The sequence below is a fragment of the Trachemys scripta genome, chromosome 2 (genome assembly GCF_013100865.1).
Source record: "Trachemys scripta elegans isolate TJP31775 chromosome 2, CAS_Tse_1.0, whole genome shotgun sequence".
Classification (NCBI taxonomy): domain Eukaryota; kingdom Metazoa; phylum Chordata; order Testudines; family Emydidae; genus Trachemys; species Trachemys scripta.
This window is the reverse complement of record NC_048299.1, coordinates 7,657,409-7,674,301: the sequence shown is the minus strand read 5'-3', so window position 1 is coordinate 7,674,301 and position 16,893 is coordinate 7,657,409. Positions and strand designations below refer to the sequence as shown.

The window sequence follows — 16,893 nt, the reverse complement described above, 5'->3', positions numbered from 1 at the left end:
CTGGATTTATCCCAGAAACTGGATTATTCTTTAACAGTAAATCTAAGCCCTGGTCTATACTACGAATTTATGCTGGTATAACTACATCCCGCGGGGCAATCCACACCCCTGAGCGACGCCATTCTACTGACCAAACTCCCAGCAAAGATAGTGATACTCCTGTTGGGTGGGCTTGTCCCGTCGTCATAGCTACCGTCTCTCGGCTAGGTGGAGTGCCTACGCCAATGGAAGAAGTTCTCCCATCGGCATAGGGAGCATCTTCGCCAAGCAGCATAGCTCTGTAAGCCCTTTGTGTAAACTAACTGGAGCTGGCTGACAATTTTTTGTGATGGAGAATGCCGATTACCCAGCTCCCCAGTTAGCCAGCTCCCCTCCTAGTGAGGTCCCTGGCTCCTCGGACTCTGAAAGGTGCCAGAGTGACAACCACAGAGCGGTAACACTTCTGGAAGCAATCAGTGTCCCACCCCACCATCTCGCTGATCTGTTTCAAACTTCTTCTGGAGGGACTGTAGCTAGGGGAGAAGATTGTTCATCCTCCAACTCCACTGAAAGCTTGGCCTGCCTGCCAAGGCTGTCAATTGTAGTAGCGGTGGCATTTGAGCTGGGAACGCCAGTCAGTTGGGAAATAGTTGGAGATAACCCAGTTCATTTTGCCACCGAGTATCCCTGGCTTGGCAGCAACTATCACTCATGGCTGACTTAACCTGGAGTTCAGCTGATGTTAGAGATGAAAGGCTGAACATCCATTTACTCATCCCCTGAGCCATCTGGTCCTTGCTGTAGTCTTTTGTTTTACTAACAGCCAAACCTGACATACAAAGTCAGTAGTATTACTGATATTTTACAGATAGGGGAGGCTGAGTGAAAGACAGGGGAAAGGCCTGAAAATGTTGGATTGGGTCCTAAAGTCCAGATTTTTAAAGGTATTGAGGTATTTGCAGTGCCTAAGGGTATGTCTACACTACCCACCGGTTCGGCGGGTAGTGATCGATCTATCGGGGATCGATACATCTAGACGCGATACATCGATCCCCAAACATGCTCCCTGTCGACTCCGGAACTCCACCAGGGCGAGAGGCGGAAGCGGAGTCGACGGGGAGCGGCAGCCGTCGATCCCGCGCCGCGAGGACATGAAGTAAGTCAATCTAAGTCGATCTAAGATGCGTCGACTTCAGCTACGCTATTCTCGTAGCTGAAGTTGCGTATCGTAGATCGACCCTCCCCCCCCCCAAGGGAGTTAAACACTTAGGGGCTTAAATTAGTGGGATTTTATCTCCTAAGTGCCTAAATCCCATTTGGAAATGAGACTCAGGGTCCTAAATCAGTAGGGTGTTGCCACACCGAGGGCAGCAATGTCTAAATATCTATTAAAATCTGGGCCTAAATCACTTGTTTAAGATCACACAGAAACTCAGTGGCAGAGCTGGAGAAAGCACCTGATTCTCACACATGTGCATTAGCCACTAGTCATGCTTCCACTGCGTAGTGTTTTTAAGATACAGCTGGCCACTCAGAAAGGGATTAAAAAAGAGAGCATGTTTTAAAACTCCCTTTTTACATATTTACCTAATTCTGTCAATAGTCTGCTCTTCAGAATCCTAAGTATATATTGACCTAATTTTTTCAAGTGGAAATGAAGTATTCATTCAAAGGGAAATATCATGGCACGCTAGGTAAATACGCAAGCCACAGATTTAGGTATGTATATCAGCTTTCAATAAAGGAAAAGGAAAAACATGGCAATTAAATACTGTGATCTCTAGCTTGCAGGCAGCCTAAGTTACTGTTGTTAAAAAATCATTTCGGTAGCATCGTAAAGGTACACCGTATTTCACTATCTCGCCTCAAGGGTCATTCCCTGCCCCAAAGAAATTGCAGTGAGATTATGGGTATATCTGCACCATAGCTGCTCTTGGGGCATAGCTCGGGGACTGCAGCTGCGCCACTGTAGCCCAGTAGCGCAAAGGTTTCCTACGTCAATGGAAGGGGTTTTTCCAACAATGTAGTTAATCCACCTCTCCGAGAAGTTGTTGCTAGGTTGACAGAAGTCTTCTTGCACTGACTTAGACGTGTCTACACCAGGGGTTAGTTTGATCTAACTATGGCGCTCAGGTGGTAACATTTTTTTACATCCCCCAGTGGCATAGGCGCCGACTCCATGGGTGCTCCAGGGCTGGAGCACCCACGGGGAAAAATTACTAGGTGATCTGCACCTACTGGCAGCCAAGCTCCCTGCCCCGCCTCTGCCTTCTCCCCTGAGCGCGCCGTGTCCCCGCTCCTCTGCCTACCTCCCAGTGCTTTCCGCCTGGCTGCCGCCAAACAGCTGTTTGGCTGCTCCAGGAAGGGGGCGGGAGGAGCGGGAACATGGCACACTCAGGGGAGGAGGCAGGGAAGAGGTTGGGCGGGAGCAGGGATTTGGGGAAGGAGTCAGAATACAGGCAGGGAGGGGGCGGAGTTGGGGCGGGGACTTTGGGGAAGGGGTTAGAATGGGGGTGGGGTGGGATGGGGCGGGGCTTCATGGAAAGGGTGGAGTCGGGGCAGAGGGGGGTTGAGCACCCACCGGCAGGAGCAGAAGTCGGCACCTATGTCCAGTGGTGCAGCTAGATGCATCTAATTTTTAAGTGTAGACAAAGGGCAAGTCTACACTACAAAACGAAGTCAACCTAATTTTCATCGATGTACAGTCATTGCAGCAATTGAAACGGATTTACACATCTACACTATGCTCCTAGTGTCAACCGTGTGCATCCTCACCAGGAGTGCTTGCACTGATTTAACTAATGGCTCATCATGTTGACACCTGACTGAGGCATAAGAACATAAGAATGACCATATTGGGTCAGACCAAAGGTCCATCCAGCCCAGTATCCTGTCTGCGAACAGTGGCCAATGCCAGGTGCCCCAGAGGGAGTGAACCCAACAGGTAATGATCACATGATCTCTCTCCTGCCATCCATCTCCACCCTCTGACAAACAGAGGCTAGGGACACCATTCCTTACCCATCCTGGCTAATAGCCATTAATGGACTTAACCTCTATGAATTTATCTAGTTCTCTTTTAAACCCTGATATAGTCACAACCTCCTCAGGCAAGGAGTTCCACAGGTTGACTGTGCGCTGTGTGAAGAAGAACTTCCTTTTATTTGTTTTAAACCTGCTGCCCATTAATTTCATTTGGTGGCCCCTAGTTCTTATATTATGGGAACAAGTGCATAACTTTTCCTTATTCACTTTCTCCACACCACTCATGATTTTATATACCTCTATCATATCCCCCCCCTCAGTCTCCTCTTTTCCAAGATGAAAAGTCCTAGCCTCTTTAATCTCTCCTCATATGGGACCCGTTCCAAACCCCTAATCATTTTAGTTGCCCTTCTCTAATGCCAGTATATCTTAGAATATCAATCATAGAATAGACCTCAGGAGGTCCTCTACTCCAACCCCCTGCTCAAAGCAGTACAATCCCTAACTAAATCCCCAGATGGCCCCCTCAAGGATTGAACTCACAATCCTGGGTTTAGCAGGCTAATGCTCAAACCACTAAGCTAGCCCTCCCCCCTCATCTCTTTTTTGAGATGAGTAGACCACATCTGTACGCAGTATTCAAGATGTGGGCATGCCACGGATTTATATAAGGGCAATAAGATATTCTCCATCTCATTCTCTATCCCTTTTTTTAATGATTCCTAACATCCTATTTGCTTTTTTGACTGCCAGTGTGGGGCATTGTGGGACAGTTTCTGAAAGGCAGCAACCGTTGATGTAAGCAACGCAGTGTCTACACCGACACTGCGTCAACATAGCTACGTCGACATAAGCGCAAGGCCTCTCACGGAGGTGGAGTTAAGTCAGTGAAGCGGGCGAGTTATTTAGGTGGGAGCTACTTTTTAGTGTAGACGATTACAGAGATAGGTTGACGTAAGCTGCCTTATGTCAACCTAATTCTATAGTGTAGACCAGGCCCAAGCCCTACATAAGAGAGGACATTAGATAAGAGTTTAGGTGAGAGAGGATTAATGATGATGAGAAAAAGGGAGTTAACCTGAGAAGTGACGTGATAATTTACCCCAAAGAACTGCACTTGCAGGACTATACACAGAAAGCAACTGTTAGCTCAAAGAATTCACTAGCTCTCCCAGTTTATAAACTATACTGGAAAACAGTGAGGTGGAAAAATAATTGACAAACATTGCCAGTGGAGCCAGTAAACAGCATAAGACAACAAAGAAAAAATCTGGAGGTCAATTTTTTCTGCAAATAAAAATATTTACTTTTTAAAAATACTTTATCGTCTCGCTAAGATTGTGAGATCAGCTACGAAACGGCTCTTCCTGCCTTCAAGTCTCGGCTTTCTCCTTTTGCCTACAAGAGTTAGGCAGCGGGCGGGCGATGATTGCTGCTCATTACGCTTCTAGGCTCATCCTCTACTTGTCACATTGGCTGTTCCCAGCTTGCGTGTTGTCGTCAGTTGTTTTCTCTCGATGTTTCTCTGTCTGTTGTTACGTGTTCGTACAGCACCTTGCACAATGAGACCCTGATCCCCCAGTGAGGAGGCGTGGAGGTGCTACAGCAATAGAAATAATAAACAAAGTTAGGAATTTCACCTAAATCAATAAGGTGCTGGTAATGTTAACACAACTGTGTGTGTGTGTGTGTGTGTGTGTGTGAGAGAGAGAGAGAGAGAGAGAGAGAGAGAATCCATCCAACTCCTTATTCCTTTTTTAAATGTAAACCTTCATGCAATATACTTAGCTATTACTGTATCTTATAAAATATACAGGACAAAGGGTCTCTGATTATTTACCTGGTCCATTAGACCCTACTATAATATAAATCCTAGTACACAGTCTGGCCAAGTAAAAACTGCTGGAACAATCTTAACATTAGGAATTTCCTGGGTTGTTTTTTTTTTTTAGTTGCTTGAGTTCACAGCTGTAATTCTGGGGAGCTGGGGCAGCAAATTGTCATTCACTAAGCACGCTATGTAAATACAGGGAAAGCGTCATGGTAGGGACAGGCTCAGTGGGAATTTCTAGCCTCCCATCTGAAACGCCTCGGTACCATTGGTCATGTCAAGCCAGTCCAGCAGGGCTCTCATGGTGCGTCTCCACTGCAATAAAAGACTCGCAGCTGGTAAGGGTCAGTTGACTCAGCCCTGCTAGCCCAAGCCCTGGTGGCCTAAAAACTGCTATGTAGACATTCAGGCTTGGGGCTCTGGGACCCTCCCCCATTGCAGGGGCTCTGAGACCCTCCCCCATTGCAGGGTCGAGAGCTTGGGCTCCAGCCCAAGCCTGAACATCTACACAGCAATTTTACAGCCCTGCAGCCCAAGACCGGCGAGCCCTGGTCAGTTGACCCCGGGTGTTTAGCTGCTGTATAGACGTCCCTGGAGTGAACAGGAAAATGTAAGTGCTGTCAATTGGTAGTGGAGCACAATCGGATAGCTAGGGCTGTTTAAGGCAGACAGGAGCAAAGCTGCCTGAGTTAAGTCATATTCCTTTGGCCGCCGTTAGGTTACTCAACTATTTCTCCTAAACAGTCATAAAAAGACACTTGGTTCAATCTATTTTATTTTTTTTACTTGGCCCAGGGGAGTGTCTTTAGCTATAAATGTGCCATGGAGAATGGATGGGCCGATAATTTACTGACAGTCTCTCTCTCTCTCTCTGCCCTTTCTGTAGGTGTCAAGCACACATCCTGAGTGCATCATCATGCTGGCGATCGAACACGAGCATGAGAAATGCCTGGCGGACTCCGGCCTGGACAATCAGACAGTAGGTAAGGGATGGATCTTTGCAGACTCCACATGCAGAGAGCTGGGCATTGACCTGCTCACTGCGTCCTTCCTACCACATATCCTGCTCCTCTCTGGGAGCTGGAAGACCCAAAACTCTTGAGTTCAACTCAACTCCACAACTTCCATGTTTGTGCTGGGCTGAGTCTTGGCCATTTGCTGCATCTGTTAGTTTGCTCCCCCCCCCCCCCCCCCCCTCGGGGGGGGAGGGGGCGAGGCAGGGGTATGACTCCTCCCCTTTTGCAGTATCTTCCTCTCTGGCGGGTGCTGGAGGGAACAGCCCCCATGCTCCCCAGGGTGCAGAGAATGCCAGAGCTGCTATTCCAAGTGACCCCGGTGCAGCCGTCAGAGGTGACGCATTGGGGGGCACACAGGGTCATGTGGCCCCCTAGATTTGTCGGGCTGCCTCCCACCGGGACCCACAGCAGCGAGGAGGCAGCGGCTCCTCTTGGTGGCAGCACTCACCGTGTGTCTGGGAATCACAAGGAGGGAGTGGCTGGCTGAGCTCCTCCCCCTCGTCTCGCTCCATGGGCCTGAGTCAAGGGCTGGAGGCAGAGGCTATGTGTGGAGCAGTCACATGCCCACCCAGAGCCTTTCAATTATGTCCGCCCACCATCCGCAGTTACATGTCATCTCTGGCAGCCGTGCAATTTCTTGTATGCCCTGCACACCTGACCTGAGCGTAGATCAGCCTGGCGTAGAAATCATGCACACAGTGAAATCTGTTGTGGTGGTGGTGTGGAGTTTGATTATATTGGCCTCCTCCAGTACACTAGCAGTGTTCTTAGAGCAGCAGGAGTCGGTCGAGTGTGTTTAACTTGGCCTCCTGGAGTGCCTCTCTCAAGTCACAGAACCTGTTCTCATGATGAAAGGAGGCTTAAGGAGCAGTGATATACATGCCCACAATGACAATGAACAATCTGATCATTGTGGAGGGACGGGGAGTGGAAAGGAGCATCCGGGGCATGGAATTCGCTTCCCGTCTCCTGTCGTGTGTCTGTCAGAGCCCGTGAACTCATCAGTGTGTCAATAATGCGCCGGGCTCCCTGTGCTTTGCCGCTGGGGCTGCCAACCAAAACTCCACTGTACCTACTGAAAACTCCTTTCTGTCTCGCTGTCTGGGCATTGCCCTTAGTTAGGCTAAAGACAGAATGTGGCATTCTGCACATTGATTTGCTCCTTAAATAATCATGTACAAATGCCAAGGTCATCCCTGGCGTAGCTCCATTGAATTCAGGGAAGGGTTTGGAGTCTGCTGACACCCGCTCAGGTTTTTGTAACCCACACACCACCTGGGTGTGGAGTTCTGTTCCCTCTAATAGCATGAGACCACTTAGAGATTGAGTCTGCTAGAACCTGCGCTATGGGCCATGTGGCTTTTAACTCATGCCGTAGAGGCTCATGCATTAAGCTTCAGAGGTCCCAGGTTCAATCCCACCTGCCAACCCGGGTCTGTCAGTGTTACATTTTCACTAGTATTACAATGTCACAACCTAGGTAAGGTCCATATTGAGCATGGTACATGGACCATGTTGCACCCCATTAATGTCCATCGTTACTAGCAAGTGTCTTCTGATTTTTCATGGTGCCACATTAAACTACTGGCTTGAAACAAATCTATATTTCTGCAGGGACTTCAGCTGATTTCACTAAGTGGGACGGCTTCTGAGATCACAGCGCATGTGCAGTCGGGAGTGTCTTTGGCTAGGCAGCAGGCGGGTGTTTGTGTGAGTTCGTTGTGCAGTATCTTTGTGTGTGTGTGTGTGAATACATGTGCAATGTTGCCAGGCCGGCTTGCTAGAAAAGCTGGCCCAAGAACTGATTTTCTGGTTTGCTGGCTGGTCTGAAAAATCCAAAAACGTTTCGGGTCAGGTCGAACAAAACGTTCCAGGTGTTTTTAATAAAAGCAAAGGAAATGAAGGGCTAGATTGACAAAACTCTGCTAGGGGGGCACCGCCGGCTCTGTGATTATAGCCTGGGAGTAGAGAAATGTTGGTTCAAGTCTGTACTGTAGAGCAGGGATTTGTTATATGGAGATAGGTATATCTCATAGAACTGGAAGGGACCTTGAAACGTCATTGAATCTAGTGCCCTGCCTTCACAGCAGGACCAAGTACTGTCCCTGACAGATTTTTGCCCCCGATCCCTAAATGACCCCCTCAAGGATTGAACTCACAACCCTGGGTTTAGCAGATCAATACTCACTCACTCAGCTATCCCTTCCTGAATGTGGGTCTCCCAGTGGCGCTCAACCTTTACAGACTAGTGTACTCCTTGCAGGAGTCTGATTTGTCTTGCGTACCCCACGTTTCACCTCACTTCAAAACTACTTGCTTGCAAAATCAGACATAAAAATCGAAAAGACTCACAGCCACACTGTTACTGAAACATTGCTGACTTTCTCATTTTTCCCATATAATTATAACATAAATCAACTGGAATATAAATATTGTACTTGCACTTCAGTGTATAATATATAGAGCAGTATAAACAAGTCAGTGTCTGTATGAAATTTTAGTTTGCACTGACTTCGCTAGTGCTTTTTATGTAGCCTGTTGGAAAACTAGGCAAATCTCTAGATGAGTTGATGTACCCCCTGGAAGATTTCTGAGTACCCCCAGAGGTATACGTACCTCTGGTTGAGAACCACTGTTCTATGTTGTAGGTAAGTACCCTACACACCAGGGTATAGGCTACTGTGAAGTGGGCGCAAGGAAGCTCTCTCATTTTTTCCTGTTGAAGCTGTTCCAGTTGGTCTGAAATACTTGTAGTCATTGAGCAAGCAAGAGAATGCCTCTGTAGCCTGGTAGCAAGGGCACCTACCCACAATCCTAATCCCTGTCCCTGTGCCACTGAATATTTAAGCACGCAGCGAGTGCCTGTGTGCTTCCGTGCAGCTTATGTATCCCTGTCGAGTGTCTAGCCCTGTGCGTGTGCACGTCAGGGTTTAGCGTGCAGTGTGTGAGCATAGGTGGCAAAAAAGCGACTCTCCTAGGTTGGCGCTAAGCTATTGCATCGGTTATGTAACTGAAAGCAGTACTGCAAAAATTGGCTGTGTGTGTATGAGTGAGAGAGATGGGGAGAGAGATCAGAAGCAGCCGCCACTAAGTATAGCAGCACTCCCGTATATTAAAATGATTACCATTTCCACTAGACAAAGCTGCCAGAAAAATCCTAGCACATAACAGCTCTGTTAAACCCGTCATGAGATGGCGCCGTGGCTAGCAGGATTCTGGCACATGGGAAAGGGAGAACAGAAAGCGAATAAGGCCCCCTGCCACCTTTAATAGAATACATTGATGTATGAGTGGGTTGGTGTGTTATCTATCTTCTGCACACACTGCATCCTGTTGGCAGAAAGAAAATCCGCTGTGGTTAAACAACTAATTTATTATCCTTTCTAATTAAATGAGTGGAATTAAAAACACACATGATCAGTGGGAAACTGGAAATAACAGTGGATGGAGGAGCCATTATTGGCGTATTGATGAAAGGGGATTAATCTGTTTGACTTGTTTGATTAAGCCAGTGGCAAATGATTAATCAAGAACACCCTGTGGTGGCACTGTTATTGATCATTACCGCTTACCTCTAGATGTCGAAGTAGTTTTCCACTAAGAAACAATCAGGGCTGCATTAACACGCTGCTGGATGGCCAGGTATTATGCGGGGCGGGGGTGTGTGTATTGGTAGAAGTCAAGTGGTAGCTGGGTTTCTGTTCAAATTCCCCCGCCCCTGTATTTTCAGAGCTGGTGGCAGGTGCCTAATTGTCAGGCCTGGCAGCAAAAGTCCTCTAGGTTTCTGGAGAACAGGTACAGAATGGGCCAGAGCAGAGCACCAATGCCCCTCATTCCTGAGTGGAAAGACCACCCTAAAAACGGAGAGAACCAATCCGTTTCCATTAAGGGCATGTCTACACTGCAGTTGGAAGGTGTGACTGCAGCACGGATAGACATACCTGAGAGATTTTTCCATGCATCTCCTAGGAAAACATTCCCCACTTTATGAAGCTTCCCATGTTACACTTGCTCGTCCTCTAGGCACTGATCCAAACTAGCTCAGGTGTGTCACACCTCCTGATTGCAGTGCAGACACAATCCGAGTCTCACTGCTGAGACAGCCAGTAAAGGTGCATAGAGCTAATTGTGATTGTACCCTGAGGCTTATGTAAAAAGGACTTATGTAGAAGTGCCAAGTGCACCATTACAGAAGTATTTATAAGTACAAGTGTGCCGTGGAAATAGTACTTAACTGCGATTAATCGACAGCCCTAATAAATACTTAACTCACGCAATTAACTCAAAAAAAAATCACGATTAAAAAAATTAATCACGATTAATCAGACTTTTAATCACACTCTTAAACAATAGAATGCCAATTTAATATGAATACCAATACATATGAATCTTTAGTGCATCTGGCATGTGAATACCTTGCAATGCTGGCTACCACAGTGCCAAGCAAACACCTGTTGTCACTTTCAGGTGACACTGTAAACAAGAAGCGGGCAGCATTATCTCCCATAAATGTAAACAAACTTGTTTGTCTTAGCGATTGGCTGAACAAGAAGTAGGACTGAGTGGACTTGTAGGCTCTAAAGTTTAACATTGTTTTGTTTTTTGAGTGCAAAAAAAAAATCTACATTTGTAAGTTGCACTTTCACTATAAAGAGATTGCACTACAGTACTTGTACGAGGTGAATTGAAAAATACTATTTCTCTGTTTATCATTTTTACAGTGCAAATGTTCATAATAAAAATGATAAAATATAGTGAGCCCTGCACATTTTGTATTCTGTGTTGTAACTGAAATCAATATATTTGAAAATGTAGAAAAACATCCAAAAATATGTAATACATTTCAATTGGTATTCTGTTATTCTTTAACAGTGTGATTCATCGCAATTAATTTTTTTAATCACAATTAATTTTTTTAATCACTTGACAACCCTAGTCTTTATACATAAAAGTTCCACTGTAAGCTCAAGTACTTTCAACTCCTGTATTCACTGCAATTGTCTGCTCCGTACATGGTCAACTACCTAAATAATGTAAGCACACAGTGGAAGAGAAGGAAAAGAACAACAATTAATGAAAAAAAAATCTCTTAAAAATGTAAATAAACTTATAAATTTCCTTTTGTGTGTGTGTGTGTGTGTGTGTGTGTGTGTGTGTATACAGACAGCATATCATTCCATAAAATGGGCATTTTTCTTCAATAATAGCATAATCTCGAACATATCATCCTGACGTTGGTTCTTTCTTGGCAGAAGAATTTCTCCAGTGCTACAGAACAGTCTTTCCACAGGAGCAGAGCTTGGCAGTGTCATATTAAATTAGATCAAAAACTTAGCCGCTGTTGGGTATCTATGCAGTGGATACAGTTCATGCAATGGATCACTGAGAAATTGTTTCCCAACAATTCTTAAGTCTGATGCAGATGCCCCCTGATCCTCCAAGTCATAGACATTAGTGGCAGCTTTGGATGTTGTCGCTTGATCTATAGCCATTGGCAGGGTGTGTTGGGGGAGAGGGGGTTGTGACTAAGGCTAGCGGCACCTCCTAGTGGCGATACTCAGGATTATGTGGCCCAATAGCGAGAATCAGTGGCTGCCTTCCATAGCAGCTAGAGTCTGTGGTAGTGTCGTGTCTAGTAGTGTAAGTTAGTGGCTGAGGGTAGAATAACCTGGGCCCGCCCTATTCCACCAGGTTCTAACCCAAGACCCATCAAAATAATAATCCAGCTACATGGCCTCGGAATGGGCGCCCTTACGCCTCTTCCCTGGGTCACTTCCTACCTCTGCTTCTGTTCCTCTGTCTGCGCCACACATCTGTCTTGGGGTCTGCCTCTCAGGGTTTCCCCAGATGCTGTGAGGAAGTTGTCACCAACTCGCTTTCATCTAAAATCCTTCCTTTCATGCATCATCTTCAAATATTTTTTCCATGCTTTTCTAAACAAACAAATAAAACCTATTTTATTCGGAGCTACTATGTATCTATTAGTTTTAAATTATTCTGATCCAATACAAAAGACAAATGCTAAAGTTGTGTATAAAACATACTGTAAATACTGCTTGTGTCTGTGTTTTATTAATCGAATTAGAGTAAATATGGTATTTATGGCCTTTTCCGGCCTTGTGAACCACAATTTCAGGAAACATATCAAACCAGCACTTGAAGTAATAATAGAAATAATAAATATGTCCAACTGAGCTAGCAAAAAATGGAATGAACCATATTGAATGAATAATATAGAATTATTTACCTGAGCATGTTTGGTGATATATTTGATGGCGCTTTATGCTGTCTGCGAATTGTCTTCCTTTTCGGTTTGCACAAACTGCTGCAGCAAAGTAGCCCATCAATCTTCAACAACATCCAAGAAGCATCTTCTCACTACCATCGGCAACGCTGGATTTGAACTTATGATGAGGTGACGGCTCTGTGTTCCGTTACTAGGGATGCTGGACCTGCATATTCACTGAAAATGAATGGAACTGCAGAAATAGCGCCTCATTCCAGAAACTAACCTTGCCTTGGTTTTTGTTAGATGATATTTCCAGCCCTTTGGGTCCAGAAGAATGTCCACACTGTAATTTATAGTTTTGCTTCACAACTTCCCTGAGTACAAATCACTGTGGAAGATAGGACATCCCACCACTTGTGCTAGGAAACCGCTGACAATGCTTAATTTGTGCCAGGGCTGAGCCCCATCACCTCTGGGCTTGGCACTTCATATCCCCATCACCTCTGGGCTTGGCACTTCATAGCCCCGGCACCTCTGGGCCTGGCACTTCATAGCCCCGGCACCTCTGGGCTTGGCGCATCAGTTATGAAAGTAAAAAAATTGCTTGAGCCCCAGCATCTCTTTCACTACACATTAAGCACTGACCGCTAATGTACAAAACTGGCCAAGCACAGCCCAGTGCAGATTGCAAAACACTAGTACAAATGGCACAAGGGGGGATTTTTGAGGCAGCACCGGGAAATGTGTAAAACCAAGTGTCACAAATACTCTAGCTGGGTCTTACAATCTCCAAGGAGTTTGGATAACTCAGATAAGGAAAAGAATCTGAACTAGCCAAACCTTTATCATGGCAGGAAACCCTTTTGGCTAAAGGCCTGTGATTTTTTTTTAATTGTTTTATTTAAAAGGATTCTTTAAATTCAGTTCACTGGTCTTTTGCATGTCATATGGGATGCCTTTATTTCTGCAGACACCTCTGGCCTGATTTTCAGAGGTGCTGGGTGTGCAGTGATGTTAAAACCATAAAGCTTGTCGTCTTCCAGGTCCCAAAGAAGACCAGTCAGTGTAGCATGGGAGGCTTCATAAAGTGGGGAAATGCCTTGGTAGCAGACTGCATGCATAATCTCTCCCTGGAACCTGATTCGCATTTACAGCAAAGTTACTGCACCTCATGAAAATGACTAGGGGGCTGGGGCACATGACTTCTGAGGGAACTGGGTTTATTTAGTCTGCAGAAGAGAAGAGTGAGGGAGGATTTGATAGCAGCCTTCAACTAACTGAAGGGGGGTTCCAAAGAGGATGGAGCTCGGCTGTTCTCAGTGGTGGCAGATGACAGAACAAGGAGTAATGGTCTCAAGTTGCAGTGGGGGAGGTCTAGGTTGGATATTTGGAAACACTATTTCACTAGGAGAGTGGTGAAGCACTGGAATGGGTTACCTAGGGAGGTGGTGGCATCTCCATCCTTAGAGGTTTGTAAGGCCTGGCTTGACAAAGCCTTGGCTGGGATGATTTAGTTGGTGTTGGTCCTGCTTTGAGCAGGGGATTGGACTAGATGACCTCCTGAGGTCTCTTCCAACCCTAATATTCTATGATTCTAGCAGAGTAAAGGTGGGCGCACAGGTATAACCACACTATGCCCCCATTACACTTCCAGAGCTGTATAAAGAGGCCTTAAGGCCCCATAGTGTCTGTACCTTTATTATTTTCTTCTGATGCAACACTGAGCACCTACAGCCCGTACTGGCTATGTAAGAACCAATGGGTGCCTTGAACCAATTCAAGTCACTGATGTTTTCTGGCTCTTTTTTTTCCATGTCATTTAAAAGTCTCTTTGTTGGATATTAATACACTAGGAAATGGGTTCTGGCATGGCTTCTGCTGTCTCTTAGCCAAGGAGGAAATGCTGTTGGGTTCCACTGAACATGGGTTCCACCCAGCTGTCTGGCGATAAAGCCTTCCTTCTTCATAAGCTCTGAGGTGGTTTTCCTCCCTGGAGCAGAATTTCGCTCCTTCGAAGTCACTGTTACATGGGAGGCCTCATTGTGATGCAACAGACAAGATCTATAGGCTATTGATAACCGTCCAGCTGAGCTCTGGGTATTACTGCTGCATGCAGCATGAGTCACACGCCTGCTATTGCCTTAATGCGCCATCACAGACACATTTTAATCCTGTTAATTTATTTATAGGTCAGTCTCGGGCTGCAGAAAGTGGTCCGTGTGCCACTACGGCGCACGGGTGTTAGGTTCTGATGATGAATGGGAAACCAGGAGATGCAAATGCAGCAGTGCACTCGACCCACAGAGGGTGGCCTGTCAGTGCTTTGTGTGCTATATAAGAATGGACATATTGGGTCAGACCAAAGGTCCATCCAGCCCAGTATCCTGTCTTCTGCCAGTGGCCAATGCCAGGTGCCCTAGGCGGCGGAAGGTCCAGCCCCGTAATGCTGCCCCACACAGAGGCAGTGGAAGGTCCCGCCACCGAAATACCGCCGTGGTCACCGCCCCCCAAACTGTAGCACCGTAGGCGACCACCTAGGTCGCCTAATGGGTTGCGCCGGCCCTGCCAGAGGGACAGGTAACCATCAAGTGATCCATCACCTGTTGCCCATTCCCAGCTTCTGTGACACCTGTGTTTTAGGAGCTTCACTGCACAAAAGCTATTCAAGGGGAAGTTGTCCTACTGTCCTTTTCTCTAGGAAATGCTTCAGTTTGTTTTTCGTCAAGGGAAATAATAATACTCAATGTTGTTGCTGTTGTTTAATACAAACCAAAATGTTCCTCTCCCCTGGGGGATGGAAAGGAGTTCCATATGTTAATATGTCCTACATTGACTCTTGTTATGAAGAGAGATTTCCTACCAAGTCTTTGTCAGTATCCTTTCAAACTTTGCAGCTCAATTTCATGAGGCATCACTTCAAAGTCACTTTTCATCATTTTAGAAATCCCTTTAGGAGCTTGTGAATGAAATCTGGCCCCCTATTGACCCCTCCTCCCACCCCGGCCCTTCAATTGCAGGTATCATAGAGTCATAGAAATGTAGGGCTGGGAGAGACCCTGAGAAGTCATCAAGTCCAGCCCCCTGAGCTGAGGCAGCACCAAGTAAACCTGGACCATCCCTGACAGGTGTTTGTCCAGCCTGTTCTTAAAACCCTCCAATAATGGGGATTCCACGAGCTCCCATGAAAGCCTGGTCCAGAGCTGAACTACCCTTAAAGTGTGAGAGTTTTCCCTAATACTTAATCTACATCTCCCTTGCTGCAGACTAAGACCATCACTTCTTGTCCTACCATCAGTGGACATGAAAAACAATTGATCCCTGTGCTCTTTATAACAGCCCTTCACATATTTGAAGATTGTTATCAGCTCCGCCCTCAGTCTCTTTTTTTCAAGACTAAACATGTCCCGTTTTTTTTTTTTTTTTTTAAACCTTTCCTCATCGGTCGGGTTTTCTAAACCTTTTTTGCATTGTTGTAGCGCTCCTCTGGACTCTTTCCCATTTGCCCCCAGCTTTTGTAAAGTGAGGCACCCAGAACTGGACACAGTTCTTCAGTTCAGGCCTCTGCAGTGCTGAGTAAAGCGGGACAGTTACCTCCCGTGTCTTACATATGACGCTTCCGTTGATGCAGCCGAGAATGATATTCACATTGTTAGCAGCTGCACCACATTGTTGACTTGTATTCAATTTGTGATCCACTATAGCCCCCAGATCCCTTTCAGCAGTACACTACCTGGCCAGTTATTCCCCGTTTTGTGTTTTTGCATTCGATTTTTCCTTCCTAAGTGAAGTACTTAGCACTTATCTTTATTGAATTTCATCTTGTTGATTTCAACCCAATTCTCCAGTTTGTCAAGGTCATTCTGAATTCTAATCCTGTCCTCCAAAGTGCTTGCAACCCCCTTCCAGCCTGGTGTCGTCTGCAAAGGTTATAAGCAGACTCTCCATCCACTCTATTATTTACATCATTAATGAAAGAATAGTTACCAGACCTAAGGGACTCCGATAGCTAAGCCCGTGCAGTCTGACAGCATATGCGTTGAGGATGGTCTTTCAGTTGTGCACCTAACTTTATAGTAATTCTGTGTAGACCACATTTCCCTAGTTTGTGGTACTGTGTCAAAAGCCTTACCAAAATCAAGATGCATCACATCTACTGGTTTCCCGTATCCACTAGGCCAGTAACCTGTCAAAGAAGGAAATTAGGTTGGTTTGGCGTGATTTGTTCTTCACAAATCCATGCAGGCTGTTCCTTATTACCCTATTATCCTTTAAATGCTTACAAACTGATTGTTTAATCATCAGTATCTTTCTAGGTATCTTTCTAGGCTAAAGTTAAGACACACAACAATCCTCTTAACAAAATGGCAGGTTTGTCATGGGGTGCCCGTGCTCCAACTTTGCGGACGTCAGCTCTTGCCACCTCGTATTCGTTGGCGGAGTCCTGCACACCAGTTTGGAGTCGATTGTCACACACCAAACTGGTGGATACGCAGTTACATGCCGCTATGTACATCATCTCCGGCACCCTGTGTCTGACCCCACTCCCATGGCTCCCAGTTCTGAGCAATATTGCTCCTCCTCAGATCAGACGAGCGGTTGCCACTGGCAAGTTACTGGAGAAACTACTCACCAACTCAAGCCTGCCGCTGCACGGTGACCTTTTTAAACCACCAACTGCATGTTTGCCATCACGTCGCCCATTATGGTCTCATCCGCCACGCCAGGATGTTAGAGCGGAAATACTCTGGCGAGAGGAGTGGATATCAGTTATTATCCCCAACCAGTCCCTCATCGCCAATCCTGCAATTTGCCCGCCTGGTTTTGACCTGCCCCGTCACCAATGGTCCCTGTTG

At 46.2% G+C, this 16,893-nt stretch overlaps 1 protein-coding gene across 1 annotated transcript in view; it reads left to right on the top strand.

Annotated features, from left to right (window-relative positions):
* The window catches only part of VIPR1 (vasoactive intestinal peptide receptor 1), a 169,098-nt gene that overhangs the window by 54,239 nt on the left and 97,966 nt on the right, over window positions 1-16,893 (top strand). Inside the window, exon 2 of the mRNA XM_034759843.1 lies at window positions 5,682-5,778. Coding sequence (XP_034615734.1) covers window positions 5,682-5,778 — 97 coding nt within the window. The remainder of the gene's footprint in view (window positions 1-5,681; window positions 5,779-16,893) is intronic.